General features: G+C 52.4%; 1 protein-coding gene across 4 annotated transcripts; it reads right to left on the reverse strand.

The window, feature by feature from the left end:
* Nucleotides 1–174: 174 nt before the first annotated feature.
* Nucleotides 175–16,884, reverse strand: Ptprn (protein tyrosine phosphatase receptor type N). 4 transcript variants are annotated; one of them, XM_010611830.2, is made up of 22 exons: nt 16,810–16,884; nt 16,474–16,587; nt 13,100–13,196; nt 11,927–12,185; nt 11,488–11,842; nt 10,996–11,127; nt 10,121–10,155; nt 8,945–9,219; nt 8,668–8,754; nt 8,277–8,356; nt 8,034–8,098; nt 7,255–7,473; nt 6,625–6,825; nt 6,378–6,525; nt 6,146–6,219; nt 5,844–5,921; nt 5,619–5,738; nt 4,839–5,005; nt 1,882–1,935; nt 1,300–1,364; nt 1,016–1,089; nt 175–790 (listed from the first exon to the last, which is right to left on the reverse strand). In XM_010611830.2, exons 2-22 carry the CDS (start codon nt 16,481–16,483, stop codon nt 719–721), a joined length of 2,667 nt encoding a protein of 888 aa, XP_010610132.1. In that variant the 5' UTR covers nt 16,484–16,587; nt 16,810–16,884; the 3' UTR covers nt 175–718. The 4 variants fall into 4 exon arrangements, with proteins under 4 accessions (XP_010610132.1, XP_033620544.1, XP_033620542.1 ...); XM_033764653.1 differs by having other exon boundaries at nt 10,996–11,130; XM_033764651.1 differs by lacking the exon at nt 16,810–16,884 and having other exon boundaries at nt 10,996–11,130; nt 11,488–11,659; nt 11,795–11,842; nt 16,474–16,556.
* Nucleotides 16,885–17,574: the final 690 nt, after the last annotated feature.

Raw genomic sequence — 17,574 nt, forward strand, 5'->3', positions numbered from 1 at the left:
ACCTTGGGCCACCTTGGAATACAGGGTAAAAAATGCCTGCCTCATTCTTAGGCACTGCTATTCAGTTCAAGGGAGGCAGCTTCCAGGCCCCTGTGGCCCCTGTCTCCCAGGGTTCTCTGTATCCAGGGAGACTGCAGGGTGACTCAGGTCCAGGCCGAGGCTGGAAGCAGAGCAGACAGAAGGATGTAGGAGTGTGGGTTGCAGTTGCACAAATGACACACTAACTTTATTCACATTGATACAAAAGTAGATTTTTCTAGAAATGTTCTCTTGTGCCAGGGGAGAGAGGTTAAGTGGCACGTGGCAGGGGGAAGCCTGGGGTGCGGGTACAGAGGGCACAGTATCTGCGTGGGGGTGAGGCGGCAGCCCCACAGCAGCAGGCACCCCCACCCTGCCTGTCCACACAGCAGGCCGAGGGAGGGACAGATAGGTGGGGAGCATCCAGAGCCACAGGAAAGGAGCCAGGGAACTCAGGCAGGAGAAGGCCATGGGCAGATTTGCTGCCCCGTCCTCCATGGGCTGCCTGGGCTCCAGCATGTGTGAGCCTGGTCTGGCGTGTGCTTGCTGCTGCCCCTTCCTTACACTCCTCTTGGAAGGGCTAGATGTGCTCAAGGGTGGCCAAAGTGGCGGGCGGGGGTAGAGAAGTGGGTACATAGATAGATGCTCACACAGGCAGAGCGAACAGAGGGCGGGCTGCCCACCGTAGGGCTTGAGGAGCTCACTGGGGCAGGGCTTTGAGGATGGCGTTCACCTCCTCTGCCACAGCTGTCAGGGCAAATTCAAACTGGTCCTGGGGAAGGGAAGTGGCAGGAGGGTCATGGGGAGACCCGGCCTCCGTTCCTGCCACAGGGGGACCTTCCAGGGGTCAGGGTGCTGGGCAGGTCCCTTGTGAGGAGGGGCATCCCCCTCAGAGAGGCAGAGAGGTAGGACAGGCAGGCTGCTGCTGGTGCCCTGGGGTGGCCGAGAAGTGGATTCAGGGGGTGCTGCTAGGGCCAGGGCAGGGAGGTATGGTCACCTTCGAGCGGACGAGGCCAGGACGCTGGTCACGGATATGCTCCAGGGTAGCAGCAATGTCAATCTCCTTCACTCCTGGAGGTGGGGTGGAATGTGGGCTGTTCAGGGGTGTCCAGAGGAGGACAGTACCCAGAAAGCTTGATGCATCTTGGGGTGGGCAACTTGGCGATGGGGCAAGACTTAGAGGTGTGGCGGCCTGCTCCTCAGTGGCTGCCAGACCCCTGGCTGCTGGCGAGGCTCTAGCAAGGGCCTGGGGGCTGCAGGCACTGTGGGGCTGGGCCTTACCTTTTGCCATGCGGTTCAGTACCATGTCAATGAGGATGTAGGTGCCAGTCCTTCCTGCACCATCACTGAAACAGGAGTTGGTGGCAGGCTTAGAACAGGGCCCAGCAGAGAGGGCAATGAGTGCAGGTTTGAGAACAATGTTGGCCAATCTGTGAGGGCTGGCTCGGGCAGGGTGTGAGCCTGGGATGAGAGAAAGTGCCCAACATCTGGCCCTGGAACGTGGGCCTTGCACACAGAGCCTGTGAGCTGTGGGGTGTCCCAGGCCCTGGGATGGAGGCAGCAGGACAGAATGGGAATGGTCCTCCAGCCTGGGCCAGGCTTTTGTTGGGCCAACTTTTGATACGAAGGTCCAGACAGTAAATATTTCCAACTTTGTGGAAAGTCTGTCACACACTGCCCCCTGCTTTTTCTCCAACCATTCTTAGCACACGGCCATTAAACAACAGCTGTGCCAGATTTGGCCAGTGGGCTGTTGTTTGCCAGCACCAAGGGGCTGGGCTGGCAGCCTGCATAGGAAGTGTAGAAAGGGTGGGATCAGGAAGGCCCAGCTGGCGTTCTCTATTCCCCCCAGTCCCCACCCACCTGCAGTGCACGATGATGGGGCAGGATCGGCCCCGATAGCATTTGTTCACCTTCCTGCAAGGAGAAATGGGTGTGAGGACCAGTGGGCACAGCAGAGGGCAGAGGCACCGGGTACATGCCTCAGCCTTGCTTTCTGCTTCTCCCCATGTGGCAAAGGCAGGGGGAGAAGGGGTGGACAAGGGAGTTGGGGCTGGAGGGGAAGAACCAGAACTGCCATGGGTGGCACTGGTGTGGCCTGTCACTTATGAGCTAAGGGCCCAAGCAGACTTGCCCTCTTTGAGCCTCAGTCTTCTTCCCTGAAAACAGGGGATAATAATACTGGTAACCTTTCCTTAGGGTTGAGATGGTTAACCCGTGTAAAGAGGTATGGCCTGAGTGGGTGCTCAGCGAATGGGAGCCTCTAATCATGATGATCCGTGTTAATATTAACAGCCATCTCTGCCCAATCCCGAGGGGGACAGGCTTTCTGGTGACTTCAGGGAACACGTGTGCTCTGCCCCTCTTCTGTCCTTTATAATCGCTCCAGCCCCTGTCCCAGCTCAGGCTCCCGGTGGTCCTCACTAGCTGTGATGTCAGCTCACCACGCTGGGCACAGAGTTCCCCGCAGTTCTGAAGATTGTGCTGCTGCCTCACTTCCGCACAGGCATTCTGAGGCTGTGTTATATTCAGGCCCAGGGTCCGCTTGGGCCTCAGGTCTTCCCCTGCTGCCCCTGACCAGAACTCAGCGAGGAGCAGGGCATTTCCCCCTCCCTCGGCGGCCTTGTCCAAGCTTTCACTGTCCCTTATGACGCCTGCTTTGAGTCAGCTGTAGACTCCTAATATTCCCCAGGGGGGCCAGGACAAGGGAAGACCTTCTCAGAGGCAATAGGATGGTTTCAGGGGAAGCTTGGGACTTAGTGGTCCTCTAGCTAAGGGGCCAGGTGACCGAATGGCTTTACAGTAGCACACTGGTGAGTGGAACCAACAATGGTCCCAGCAGTGGTTTTCAGCCATTTCATAAGAAGGATAATGAACAGTAGCTGGAAGTAACTGAGCCCTTGCTGTGTGGCAGGCACTGAAACTAGACTTTACCTTATGCGGTTAAGTCTTATGAAAGTCCCCTAAAGGATGCATCATAGTCCCCATTTCATAGGCAAAAGCTTTCTTGGGCCACTTTCTACAACCTCTTTTATTGGTTTTGTTTTTTTTTTTTTTCTTTTTTGGTACCAGGGATTGAACTAGGGTCCTTGCACTTGCAAGGCAGGCCACTGAACCGCTGAGCTAAATCCCGGCCCTACAACCTCTTTTATTAATTTGCCTTCCCACTGGAAGAGTTTCACCGAAGTGCATTAATTAAACAATTACTAATTTGCCTGGATGTCTTGTCCACCTGAATTTATCTTATTTTGGCCTAAATAACAGTGCTTTTTAGCTTCCCTGTGCAGCCTTAAAACAGATTTTACACAGTGGTCCTGTTGGTATTTTTGCAGTGTGTGTGTTTTCCTTGCTGGAGATGCAACCCAGGGCCCTGTGCATGCTAGGCTAGTGCTCTTATCACTGAGCTACACCCTTAGCCTCATCATGTTGGTGGGGGGGTACTGAAGCTGAACCCAGAAAGCACTGAGCTACATCCCACCCTTTAAAAACTATTAATAATTTTGAGACAAGGTTTTCTAAGTTGTCCTTTCTGGCCTTGAGCTTATGGTCCTCCTGCCTCAGCCGGGATTCAGGCATGTATCACTTTCCTGGCTCTGACAACTTTAAAAATATGATTAAAGAGAAACAGTTCCCATAGTTTGGCATTGCATTCAAGGTGAGCTTCAGGCTCCAGGGACCCTAGTTAGAAACTATTACTCTGAGGCTTAGAAACCAGCTCTGCTCCTCTGCCCGGCACCTAGAGACCCCAGGCCAGCCTGACACTGGACTGAGCAGAAGGAGTGGGCTGCAGTACTATTGGGTCTTCGTGGGAAAAGGGAGAGGAGCCTGGAGGCCCACCCTGGTTTTGATTTCAGTGTCACAACAGGCTAAGTTCCCAGTTTGTGTCTGTCCCAGCTCCCACCCTGCGCAAGAATTTCTTCCAACCCAGAGCTCTTCTCTTCCTCCCGCTGACAGCTTCAGTCTTCTACCCCACCCCCAGAAGCCTTTGGGGTGGCCCCTACCCTTATGTTCCGCCCTGTCCAAGCAGCAGCCACACCTGCCAAGGGGCACTTTTGTGCCTATGCAAGTGGAATGAGAACACTAGCTGAAAATCACAAAAATGACACTGGCAGCTGGGAGGGAGAGAAGGAGGGAAAAAGTGCGGAAGAGAGGAGAACAAGGAACAGGGAGTGAGAAGGACAGAGGAGGGAGAGGCAGAGAGGGTAGGGAAGTGGAAAAAAAAATAAGGGGAGAGAAAGCCAGAAAGAGGAAGATGGGAGGGAGGGAGAGAAGGGAGAGATTCGAGAGGTAGAAATGGAGATGGAAGAAAGAGTGATGCAGATAACAGATGGAAGAGGGTGGAAAAAGAACAAAGGAAAGGAGAAAAAGCAAAAGAGAACAGAAGCAGACAAGGTGGCAGAGAGAGAGGGATGGGGAGCCCCGCAGGAAGGAAGGAGAGGGAGGAAACAGCACAGGGGGCCTGCAGAGCACAGGCTGGAGAAGGACTGGACCACATGCCAGGAAGTGGGGCTCAGGAGAGGGAAAGGGCTGGGAAGGAAGTGCACCCTTCTCCTGGGAAGCCAGTAAAGCAGGAGCCTCGAGGAGAGGCAGCGAGAAAAAGAGGGCTCGAGCAGGAAGGAGCAAAAAAGCAGAGTGAGTTGGAAGATGACACAGGTAAACAGAACATTAATCCTGCTCTTGGGGTGATGGAGGGGGACGACAGAGGCTGGGACTCCAGATCAGACCCGGGGACCCAGGAGTTGCTGGTGGGCTGAAAGAGGGTACTAGGGCCCAGCCCTCGGCATCTGTGTCACGGTCCCAGCCTCTCCGAGCTCCCTCACCTGCGGAAATCCAGCAGCGGCCGGGTGGAGGCCGGGGTGCCCTCTGCCGGCCAGCTGAGGAAGTGGAACTGCGTGAGCGTGCGCGTCTCCTGTGTCTGCACGTTCTTCAAGTAGAAGCTGCGCACCAGGAAGTCCTCGCACCAGATGTGTTCCGACACCAGGTTCACCTGCCCAGACCAGCCCAGGCCTGAGCACGCACCCGGGGCCTCCTCAGTCCCCCCTAGTCCTCCCAGCCACCCAGGTTACTTCAAATCTAAGTCCTTGAAGAACTTTACCCTCCCACCCACCCCACCTGTCCCAGTTATCCGCAAGAATCCTGGCTGCTCCTGTGGCTTTTTTATTGCTCAGGGCAACTGATAGCTTTTCCATCCAGGATCTGTCTTCTCTCCCAATGAAAAAATTTGTGTCTATTTTACATGCGCAACGTATGTGACTGTGGGTTATTTCTTTCTTTGCTTTGGTCACCAGGAAACTCAGAGCTAAGGCTCAATTAAAAGAGATCTCAATCTCCATCTTTGGGAACACTTATTTTCCTGTCTCATATACTCCAGGTGCTTAGCTTATCTGAGTTTTAGTGTTCTTATGATTTTGTTTCTGTACTTTATCATGTCCCTACTAATGCCTTTGGACCCTAGATAGGACATACACATATATGTATATGTGGGTATTTGAATGTGTGCATATATACATTGTACACATGTACAGTCATATATATGAACAACTAGACCATCATCCACCTTCCCCACTCCTGTCGTCCCCTTGCTGTGGGGTCCTCCTGACCTCATATACATGGTACAGGGAGGAGCCCTCATCTGGCCAATAGCGGTCACACTGCTTGACGCCATCCTCCACTAGCGGGGTCAGCATAACGATGATGGTGCAGCCGTTCTCCCACACCATCTAGGGACAGAGACCCAGGTAAGCTTCTCTTGAAGCTCTCTAGTGGAACCTGCCTGGCCCCATGGGCCCCTGGTCCCTAGGAAAGCCCTCCCTTTAAGAGCCCACCTGCCAGAAGTCTGCGATGGTATGGGACAATGGTCCCTGGGTGGCTATGTAGGCTGGCATCCGAGGGTCATGCTCGATCTGGAGGGCATAGAAGATACATCAGGAGCCAGAATGGGACCTGCCATTATGGAGGTGCTAGGCAAAAAGGAGCGGGCAGGTTGTAGGGAAGGCTGAGAAGCCCCCATTTCCATGCTAGGCTATCAGGCCCCACAATTCATGGGCCCTTGGGTGGATTGGGAGGTGAACACAGGGAAGGAAGCACAGATGAGCAGAGGGGAGTGGTTGGAATCAGAGGCACTCACGATGGGGCTGGCGTTGATGTAATCACTTCGAGAAGGGCTGCTCTCCACCTTCAGCTTGATGCGGGCATGGTCATCTGCACAGACCAGACATCCCACCCCAGATGGCCTCTGGCCACTGGGTCCTGGAACCTCTACCGCTCAGCTTGATCCAGGAGCCCAGCCCTTTCCCTAAACCCTCCTGAGTCACCAGTGGGAGGTGGGTGGGGCCAGGCTGGTGACGAGGCTCACTTACATGGCAGGAAGTCAGGATGGCGGTTCTTCTTGGTGTTGCCCTCTCCTTGGGCGATGGCGCAGGTGTTCGGCTCTGCTTGGTAGGCACACAGGGCCTGCCACTCCTTGGCCAGGCGGTCCTGGTTCCGCAGGTGGTCCTCCATGTATGCCTACAGGGGTACCACAGCCTGGCTCTGGCCCGTATGGCCAGTCCTACTTCTCCCACCATCCTGTTCCCTCCCCACTCTGGGTGCAGGCCCTATCCTGACCAGAATCATGTGTCCTGTGGAGATGTCCATGTTGGCCTGGGCAGGCTCCTCACACCAGGATGGCGTGCTGCTGTGGGAGCTAGGGCTGGCCTGGGCTGCATCGCTGAACTGTGAGGACACACTGCTCACCCGTGAAGGCTCGGGTGGGCCCTCTGCCCGGCTGAACAGGGATTTTGTAGCCATGTGCTGGCGGCACAGGTCCTGCAGAGCAAGGATCAGGTGGGGCCTAAGGGTCTCTTAAAGCCTTTGAATGGGGCTGTGGGTTCAAGTCTGGGCTCCTTGGCTTGATCTTGATTAACTCTGAATGGAACCCATCCCTTCTGGAGTAGGACTGTGCCCTTTCAGGTCTCCTGCTGGGTGTTTGTGACAACCTTGAATATTATTGAGCAGAGTCCCAGAAGCCTAGGACTGGGGCATTGGGAAGACTCTCAGTAACCATCCACTCCTGATTTCCACCCATTCAAAAAGTACCCTTCCCCCAGCACAGCTTCTGGGACCTCTCCAGCCTGCACTTGGATGTTCCAGGGGGTAAGGCTCACTCCCCATGCTATGCCACCTTCACCTCGTGAAAGACCCGGACTCACAAGCTTCCCACACTTCCTGCCCCCACAAGCTTCTGGGACTGCACACCTGGTACTCGAAGGTAGTATCACCATGGGCCCCCTCGGGCCCCAGAGCTGCCAAGTGCTCCTTGTCCCTCTGCCGAGAATGCTGGCGCACACACAGAGCCACTGCTAAAGCCACTAGCAGCCCAGCAACACCCGCCAGGGCCACCAGGGTAAGCAGCACAGAGCGCATGGGAGAGGTGCTGTGGGCTGGTCGGGAAAGGACTGCAGCTGCCTCCTCCCTCTGTAGAGACAATGCCAGAATTGGGGGAGACTTAGCAGCCTCTCCTCACACTGTCCCATGCCCCGATCCTTGCTAGGACACCTCCTGAGGCAGGTCTGTGAGTAGATATAGGCAGGAGGGCTCTGATCTTTCTCTGTCTCCATTAGACCAACTCCAGTGCGAGAGACCTCATGGAGTTTGGAGGATTTCCACGTTAAAATGGACATGGAGAAATGGAGAGGGAACCCAAGGGATGGAATATTAGAATGTGAGGCATCAGTATGGATGCCGAATAAAAACATATTTTGAGAATAATGCTCTTTCTGTCCCTTCGAATTAGAGATTGCTCCAGGATTCTAAGGGCATCTGCTAGTTCTAAACTCAGGCCTTCCTATTAAGGGCAGATTCTACAGTAAGAAGCCACCTGCTGGTCATAAAAAGAACTGCAGGGGAGGGGCTGGCCAGCTAGACACAAGTCTCTCAAATGGAGCCCCCCCAGCTCCCCCCCCCAGTTTGCCTCCATCTCTCCTGAGTAGTGTGGTGCCTCTGGGGCTTTCTCGGATTCTCCAGTTAGTGCATACCTGTCCTACTCCTGTCTGCAAGATCTGGAACCCTGTCTGTGCTTCCAGTTCAGACTTCACCAGCCCTGCAGGGAAGGCACGTGTCAGGCTCTCTCCAGCCCCAGGTAGTCTCCACTCCCATCATGCTGAGCCTGGCAGGGTCCATGTGGACTGGGACTATTTCAACTCAGCATCAGCCATAGGCCTGGGCACTAGGGCTGGGGCTGAGCCCAAGCCTGGGATTGCTGTTGGGGCAATATTTACCAGCTTGCCGGGTCACATCTGCCAAAGACAGGTTCTGTTCATTGTGCCGGATGCGGAAGGTGAGGGCTGGTCCCACCACACTGCCAAATAGGAGCTGTGTTACTGCTTTGCTCCCTGTGGGGCCCAGACTAACAGAGAAGCCGGCCTTGCCCCGCCCCCCTGCTTTGGAGGAAGGGGCTGGGGCAGACCAGGGATGCACTCCAGGGGCGTCTGATCACAGGCAGATACTACATGGAGCAAGCAGTAGACTAAGTAACTATACCTTTAATACAGCTGGGAGCCTCTGTAACCCCAGAGCTGCCTTCCCTTCCTTCCCTGAGTCCCTCCAGCCACTGCCTCATCAAGCTGCTTTCTAGATCCTTTCTGCCACCCGTCAAGGTACCAGCCCCACCTGATGTTGATAAAGCTGCCCGAGGACACGTGCACGTGCTCAGCCAGGATCTCCAGCAGCTTCACTCCTGCAGCCAGGCTCAGGGGTCTGGAGGTGGGGAGCAGAGAGAGGAAGGGACATGGGACCCTCTTTCTTCAGACAGGTCACCTCCAGCAGTGCAGAGCTGCCCACCACCTCCCTGTGTCCTTCACTCCTGGGTTTCTGCTCTCTGCTTCCTGCCAGGAAAGGCAGCCACACCACCAGAGGACAGGAAGGTCCCCCCGGTTGGAGCCCTTACTTCTGGTCAGTGACGATGTAGCCGTACTCCTCTGCTGATGGCCGAGCTGAAGGCTGTCCCACCACTGTGGGCTGGGTCTGGCCCAGTGGACTTTTCTTCTCCAGCAGGATGGGTGTAGCTGAGGGACTGGCAGCTTTGGGGGGCTCAGAGGGGCCTGGGCTCAGCACTGGCTGGACTTTACTGGAGGTGGGGTTGGCAGTGGGGTGTCCAGGAAAGGAGGGTATAGGACGTAGAGGCTCTGCTGTGTCTCCACCCTGTGCTTGCTCCTCCACTGTCTGAGAAGAGAGGATGGAGGTGGTGTGGCTTCCAGACAGTGGAGGGTCTGGGGAAGAAGGTCGGAACTGGACTTGGAGCTTTCCACAGTACAGCTTCAAATCTATTTAGCTTTCTACACCCAAGGCCCAGTCCAGTGCTGGGTACAGACAGCACACCTCAAACATGTATGCCAAGTGGATGGGCGAATGGGTGGATGGATGAATGAATGAACGATTGAATGAGTGAACCATGGGCTAGAAATCCACAGAATGGGGTTGGAGGGGGAGGAGCTTCTGGAACCAGAGAGCTGGGGTGAGACTGGAAGACTAACAGGCAGAAAAAGGATTTTAGACTTTTGTTCAGCCAAAACATCTTAGAAGTTCAACACCTAAAACAGAAGCGTAGCTTTGCCAGTTACAGGGCTCAGGAGCCTGCCCTCCCTCAACTCCTCTCCTGCTGTAAGAGCACAGTGTGAAAGATTTGTAATGAGAAGAGGAGTAAATTAAGAATGCTGATTTCTAGAGCTGGGCACACACTAGGCTAAGGCAGAAGAATCACTGTGAGTTCAAGGCCAGCCTGGGCTACATATGGAAACCCTGTGTCAAAAAGCCAAAAATGAGGGCCGGGGATTAACTCAGTGGTTCTGCCGCCTGCCTTGCAAGCACAAGGTCCCAAGTTTGATCGCAGGTAAACCACACCCCCCACCAAAAAAGAAAAAAGAAAGAAAAAGGATTCTGATTCCCAGCAGTGCTATCAACTTGATGTGAGACCACAGGCAATGATGTGATATCTCTGGGCCTTAGTTTCCCCAAAATGAGGGACTGGGAGAATACAGATTCTGGGCCCCAACCCTAAGATTTAGATTCCAAGAAAGAGGTGTGCCAACATGGGCCACAGAGCAGGAAGGTGCTGGAAACTTACTTTCTTGACATCGGCTCCAACATTTACCACTCCTCCTGCAAAGACAGGAAAACAAGAGTCTGGGGGAAGGGTCAAGGCCAAGGTGCTCACAATACACTGGGAGAAGGGACCAAAGCCTTGGGCTTGTTCCACCTGCTGTGGGCTCTTTCTTTAGTCCGTGATCAAGACCCTGTCAATGGTCCCACTCTATGAATGGCCTCATTCCTCTTTCCTTCTGCTGTAGAAGTTGATTTATTAACTGCCCTCAGTCATTGGCCTAGCTCTCAAAGCTATTTTTATCCAGCCCTTGCTCTACCCATCAATTACTGGCTTATCTTCTACATGGCCATCTCCCCGTTCAGGTCATCATTAGCATCGACCTTCCCTTTTATTTTTTTTGAGACAGGGTCTCACTATGTAGTTGAGACTGCTCTGGAACTCACTGTGTAGCCCAGGCTGGTCTCAAACTCACAGCGATCCTCCTGCCTCAGCCTCCTGAGTGCTGGGATTACAGGCATGCATCACCATGCCCGGCGACCTTCCCTTCTTGATGTCTTTTATCCCTGCCCACACCTTCTGTTGGTTTTTCCATTTCTCCACCCTCTGTTCTTTTCCTGGTCTAACCCCTCAGCTCACTGTCTGCCCCTGTGTCTCAAAAGGACTCTCTTGGGCTGAAGAGGCAGGCAGCTCAGTGGTAGAGCTCTTGCCTCTCATGCATAAGGTCCTGGATTCTACCCTCAGCGTTGCAAAAGTAAAAACCAAAGCAAACCCCAATAAAACCAAACCAGACCTCTCTTCCCTTGACCTTGATCCTGACTTTTCCTCTCCAGGCTACTACGTTTGGTGTTGAGGTGAGACAAGAGCTGGGAGTTGCTGCTCTCTGCCTGGACACTCACCTAGATTTCTTCCTGAACCCTTGGGCAGCAGCTGCAGTATGGTCAAGAGGGTGGAGAGCTGCTCGGGAGTCAGCTGGCGCAGCTCCACCCCATACCCCGCCAGCACAGTGGCCAGTCTCTGCAGAGTCACATCTGCTGGGAGCCAGAGAGAGCTTAGGGCTGATCATAGGATGGACTTGTGGGGCACAGGTGGGATGAAGGGGGCCTAGCACACATTCTTCTCAAATACCAAGAAACTGATGCTTTGCTCTTCCCTTGTGCACATTTTGGGGGAAAGACCTTCCTGGGGCCAAGACCTAAACTCTAGGCCCACCAAGGACGGTGTGATTCTCCTTTTGAAGAGGAGTCCACCTATGCTGCCTGCAGGCTTTAATTAAATGTATCAGAGGCTTTAGGGATAATTTAACAAATGCATGTATAGTTAGGAAGAAACCCCACAGTTTTCCTAGAGCAGCCCCCACAGGTGGGGCAGTGGATAGTGAAGAAAGTTACCTGGCTGTTCTGCTGGAGAAGGGGACTTTTCCCCAGGACCCCCTAGTCCCTCCTCCTCATAGCCCTCTGAGGAGTCCTCTGCCCGACTGTTGCTCCCTTGTTCTGGCAGCTTTGGTGCCCTGGCCCTGCCAGGCACTGGCAACTCCTGGGCCAGGTAGAGCAGCCCTGAGTCCTGGAAAAGTTGAGCGTGTGAGGGCCCTGGCAAGTCTCCATAGGAGTGGCCAGGGTGGGCTCCAAACATGCCCTTGGAGGCAGTTCTGCTGAAGAGGGCAGGAGCTTCGACCTTGGGCAGAGGGCCAACACTGACCATTCCTGAGGAGCTGTCTGAGCTCCGGGAGCCATCTCGGGAACCAAACTGTGGGGAACCAGAGATCTGGGTAAGAGCAGAAGTCAGGGTTGAGGGATGTGGGTTGGGGAAGGGCCACAGGGAAGAGCTTACCTGGTGGAACAGGTATGGCTGCAACAGGGCGGGCTCATAACTCAGGGCAGGGTGGGGAGGCTGCGGGGACAGCAGCAGATGCTCCAAGAGAGGGGGCAGCAGCTCAGCCTGCAGAGAGGACAGCGGGGAGCCTGCCCCAGCTCCGCCCCCACCAACTGGAGGTCGAGGAAGTCCCTGAGCAGTGAGGGCGGAGCTCGTGGGGATGCCCTGTAAAAGCAGCTCTCCAGCAGAAACAGGTCTCCTGGGCATCAAGCTAGATCTGGGGAGAAAAGCAAAATGTGTGTATGTATTTATGTATGTATGTATGTATTTGTGTGTGTGTGTGTGTGTGTGTGTGTGTGGCTGTATTGGGCAAGGGTTTAAGAGGCAGAGATAGTTTGGACCTCACACAGTCAGCAGTTTAGAGTGGACCTGACCTCTTAAGAAATGAGGTGGCCTTGGGGCAGGAGAGATGAGCCAGAAGAACATGGAGATGGGCCAGCGGGCCGAGCCTGGCAGAGGCACCTGCCACCTTGGTGAGCACCCCTAGGTCCCTGAGACACAGCCACTGAGGCCAGAGAAGCAGGAGGCTAAGGGCAGAGAGGGAAGGATGGCATCCAGGAATTCAGATGGAATCCTCTTGACATGAACTATGGTGTGGTTTGCCCAGTTGTCCCTGTGTGCATGTCCCCACACCTGATTCTCCAAGCAGATGTCCACACACTCGACTGTCCTGCTCCACCCCTACCACTATGCTTTCTTCATCCCGGTGTCATCGTCTGAGCTTCATGGACCTCATGTCCCTGTCTTTGCTTTGCAGGATCCTTTCAGGGTCCTAACCAAGGGACGACAGTGACACTTCCTGCAATAAACAATTCTGCCACCTAATGACACTGAATGGTAAACAACTTTGGTTCAATAAAATTCTAGTTTGCTCATGATGACTACTTGAATGCTTCTTTTAAAATATCAACATTTGCCAAAGTATATTTTAATGCCCTGTTTTGTTGGATTCCCCAGGGTGAGCTCCGCTCCCTCCTACTGGATATGGGAGTATGTCAGGGTGACCATTCCTGAGCCTCTCTCACCTGTGCCCCAGCCTACTGGCCTTTCTGTGCCTTCTCCTCCATCCACCAGGAAGATCAGAGACTGCCAGCCTCAAAAACCTTTAGATGACTGAGAAAGGCTACCTACCTGTCCCTTGGACGGGTCTCGGGGGGCCGAAGCCTGGGGATGCGCTCCATCTCCTGGGAAATCACATACTGGGTGAGGTCATCATGCCAGGACAATCCTGTCAGAGGGAAAGGACGGGGTAGGGTTGGCTCAGCTCCAGTCAGTGGAGATCAGGAGTGTGCTCTCGACTTCAGGAATCTGGGTCTGCAGGGGCAGAGGGGCAGTGGAGGGGCCTGAAGACTTGCTGGGTGATCTGACCTATCTTCTACCCAGCTTTAGAGACAGCTTTTGGAGTCAGACTGTCTGGGTTTGAATCCTGCCTCTGTCACTGAGGGATTGAGTGACTTTGGGCAAGTTGTTCAGCCTCAGTTTTCTCATTGCAATTCTCTCATATGTAAGATGGGACTTTATACCTCCTAAGACTGTGATAGTTAAAATAGCACATATTAAGTAGAATAGTGCCTGTCACATAATGAACTTCCAATTAATGCTATTATAATCATCACTATTCTTTTTGTTGATCTTGAGCCTGAGTTTCATACACACACACACACACACACACACACACACACACACACACATAAAATCTTCACAATGAACTATGTGCCTCTGTATCCTTACATTTCATTTTGGGCTTGAATTTGCAATCTTCCTGCCTCAGACTCTAAGAGTGCTGGGATTAGAGGCATGAACCACCATGCTCGGCTCTAAGGCAGATTTATTTGCCCCTTTGCCCAGTCTAATGTTAGATGAACTATCTGTTATCACTTACTCAAGAACATCTTCCCCATAACTTTCCCCTATTTCCTACATCTTCATTTTCCCACTTCCTTTTCCTTTTTCTCTCTTTCCTTGTATTTTTTTCTTTTTGTGGTATTGAGGATTGAACCATGGACCTCACACATGTTAGTCAAGTGCTATACCTCTGTGCTACACCACCAGCCATTTTTATTTTATTTTGAGACAGGGTCTTGCTAAGTTGCCCAGGTTGGACCACAACTGGGGATTCTCCTGCCTCAGCCTTCTGAGTAGCTGGGGTTACAGGTATGTGTGCCCAGCATCCCATTCCCTCTTAATCCACTCTATTCAGTATTTTATTCCCAGTTATTCTATCAAAGTTCTTCTCATAAAGATTATCAGCAACTTCTGCCTGTATAAATCTGGTAGCCAATTTTCAGATCTCATTTTACTTAATCTACCATCCTTGGATACCACTGATCATTCCTTCCTTCTTGATACACTTTCATTTGACTTCCAGACCACTAAAGACTCCTTCCCTCCTACCTCACTGGCCTCCCCATCTCAAAATCCCTTGTTTATTCTTCTTCTTTTCCTTTTTTTGTCCTTCTGGTACTGGGGATGGGAACCCTCCACACTAAACTGCATTCCTGTTTTGTTGTTGTTGCTTGCTTTTTTGAGACAGGGTCTCACTATGTAACTCAGGCTGGCCTTGAACTCACTATGTGGTCTAGGCTAGATGAACTCACTGTGATCCTCCTGCCTCAGCCTCCTGAGCACTGGGATTACAGGCATGCATCACTATGCCTGGCTGAACTACATTCCTACACTACATTTCTGAACTACATTCCTTATTTTTTATTTTGAGACAGGGTCTTGTTAAGTCACCAAGTTGTCCAGGCTGGGCTCAAACTTTTCAATCCTCCTGCCTCAGCCTCCCACACTGCTGGGATTTCAGGTATGTTCCACCATTCCTAGCTTCCTCTCCTTATCCTTTTAATATTAGTATTCTCTAGGGCTAAAGCTCTGGCTTAACATTAGAATCCTCTAAGGTTTGATCCTTGGAACTCTTTTCCATTAACACTAAGTTCTCTGGTTATCTTTTCTATCTTAGGTATCTAATACTATTTATATGCCAAAGAACCCAAATTCATATCTCTATTCTAACCACCCCTCTCAAAATCCAATCTCATATACTTAACATTCTACTTTTACTTGAACAGACATTTTAAACTCAACATATTCAAACTGAATACCCCCCTCTCCTGCACTGAGGTTGTTTGTTCTGCAATTTTCCCCATCATAGTTCATGACATCTCATGGACTCAGCTATTCGGGCAATAAAACCTGGGTGTCACTTTTGATTCCTCTCTACAGCCATAACCAATATTTCATGAAATTGCCACCTTGGTCCAGTCTATTATCTCTTTTTTTGGGGGGGGTACCGGGAGTCAAACTTAGCACCTTGCGCTTGTGAGGCAGGAAGCAGAACCAGCGAGCTGAATTCCCGGCCCAAATCTATCATCTCTTATCTGAGGTATTGTAGTAGGTTTGAATGGTCTCTGAGCTGCAATCCTTGACTCTCTACATTCTACATACTCTCAACACAGCAGCAAGTGATCATTTTAAAGAAGTTAGATCATGCATCCCTAAGGTCCAAACCTTGTTTCTTCTCTTACTCAGAGTAAAGTCACTCTCCATACATTCTCCTGCAAGTCCCCACCAAGATCTGCACCCCTTCCCTCATCACTTTCCTGACTGTATCATACACTCTTCTTCTCCATCACTCCTCTCTAGCCACACCCGTCCCCACATTTCTCAGGCTTGTACTCCCGTCTTAGGATTTTTGTCCTACCTGTGTGGTCTGCCTGAAACACTCTTCTCCCCAGATAACCCCCTTGAGGACTCTTCTGCTTCTTTAAAGGCTATTTAAATTTTATAGTCTCACTAAAGTCTACCTTGGTCACCTGATTTGATACTGCAGAGTCCCACCTCACCATTTTTGGTCACTTGATCCTGCTATAATATTCCACAGCATTTACAATCTTCTAGTATGTTTTTTTTTTTTTTAATTTGGTACTGGGGATCGAACTCAGGACCTTGTACTTGCAAAGCAGGCATGGTTCCTCTGAGCTAAATCCCGGGCCCTCATCTTCTGATATGTGATATCTCTGCTAACTTAGTGTTTCCTCCTTTTCTCCCAAACATAAATGCCAGGAAGCAGAGATCTTTGTTTTATTCCCTGAAACATCTCAAACAACTACGCAGGAGGTACTTCATAATTCCTTGTGGAATGAGTGAGTTGGATGAGTGAGGTGTTCTGTCTTGAAACTCCAGAATTCATGGCTCTGAAACACTCAAGACAGTGGCAGGGAGTGGGGCTGGCCCTAAAGAAAAGGATGCTGCCATTCCCCAGTGATTTCATCTAGGGCCTCCTCGGGGCTTCTCCAAAGAGTCCAAGTGTGAACAGCCCATCTCTAGGATTCCATATCCATCCTCATCTTGTTCCTTTCTCTAGCAGATGGGGAAGAGGTTCCAGCAGTGGGTGTGACAGGAATGTTCCATGAAGAGAAGTCCTTGGCTCGGGGAACCCCTCTCTTCCCCACCCACATCTAACCGAGTTTCTGTTTCTCTCCTCCAGTGCATGCAGACCTCACCTTGGGACATGAGTTGTCGAAGCACAGCTTGTAAGCGTTGGAGAACTGGGGAGGTGACTTGCAAAAGGGGCCGGGCCTGCCCCACTCCCACCTGGCACTGTCCAAACAAGCCATCTAAAGAGCACAAAGGTGTTGTTACCGGGGTCTTGGACAAGAAGCCTTCCCAAATGCAGGTCACAAATGAATAGCACTCTGTGCACTTCTTCTCTTGGCTTTAGAGCTCTGCCCCTCTAGGCCAGGGCCCTCTTCCCAAGCTTGGCTCCCACTCCCTCTAGGACCCCCACTTGCTTTTTAATTGTACTCCCATCTTGTGAGTCTTACTTAGACCCCACTCACCCTGAATACAGACTTCGAGGTGAGAACAGAGTTTGCGGTCAAACAGGCAGCCTGTAAGGGACAAACGAGTGGAGTGTCAGACACCCACACTGCAGAATGGTCGGATGGGCAGGAGGGGAAATGTGGAGAGCAGATGGGGCTCCTCCTTTCATTCAGAGGAAGGCTTAAAGGAAGGAAGCACGGGATCTGGCTTTGGCTTTTGAAGATCTGAGAGTCTGGATCCTTAAAGGCCTCAATTTGCTTAACTGCGGAGTTGAGGAGAAGCTTTTTAGGTGCATGGAAGGTGAGGGAATGGTGTTAGAGGATCAAATACTTGTCTCACAGAATTATTCTGGGAGAGTTTTTGGCCAAATTCGGAAGGAAAAGGTACTTCCCAAGTCTTCAAAAGCACCCTAACTATAAGAGCCTGGAACTCAGAAGAGGAGGAGACTCTAGCCCGCCTCTCCCGAGCGGGAGCGGGAGCGGGGGCGGGGGCGGGGGGCGGGGAGGGGGGCTGAAGCAGCCTTCCAGCGCAGGCCCAGGCTGGTGCTGTCCTCGGTGCTGAAGTCCCGAGTCCTGCGGGGCCAAGGGCTCGTTGGCCTGGAAGTAGATACGAAAGGAGCGGGGCCAGGAGAAGTCTTCACAGGACCGGAACCTTCCGCTCCATCTGGCTAACCAAAAGCGTCACAGGAAGTACCCTGCATTGGCCTCTAAGCTCGGGTGGGGAAAGAAGGCGCCAGATGGCCAGGCTGCGCCCCTTCCCCCACGCGCTACATTCCCACCCCC

Source organism: Fukomys damarensis, unplaced genomic scaffold (genome assembly GCF_012274545.1).
Source record: "Fukomys damarensis isolate Sample0158 unplaced genomic scaffold, DMR_v1.0_HiC HiC_scaffold_16, whole genome shotgun sequence".
Taxonomy (NCBI): domain Eukaryota; kingdom Metazoa; phylum Chordata; class Mammalia; order Rodentia; family Bathyergidae; genus Fukomys; species Fukomys damarensis.

What these genes read in the sequence shown, in the direction of transcription:
- Ptprn (XM_033764653.1), bottom strand. An exon ending in GAGACCCGTCCAAGGGACAG is followed by an intron (nt 12,186 to 13,099) that starts GTAGGTAGCCTT and finishes TTTTCTCCCCAG; the next exon opens with ATCTAGCTTGATGCCCAGGA. An exon ending in CCATCGCAGACTTCTGGCAG is followed by an intron (nt 5,739 to 5,843) that starts GTGGGCTCTTAA and finishes CTCTGTCCCTAG; the next exon opens with ATGGTGTGGGAGAACGGCTG.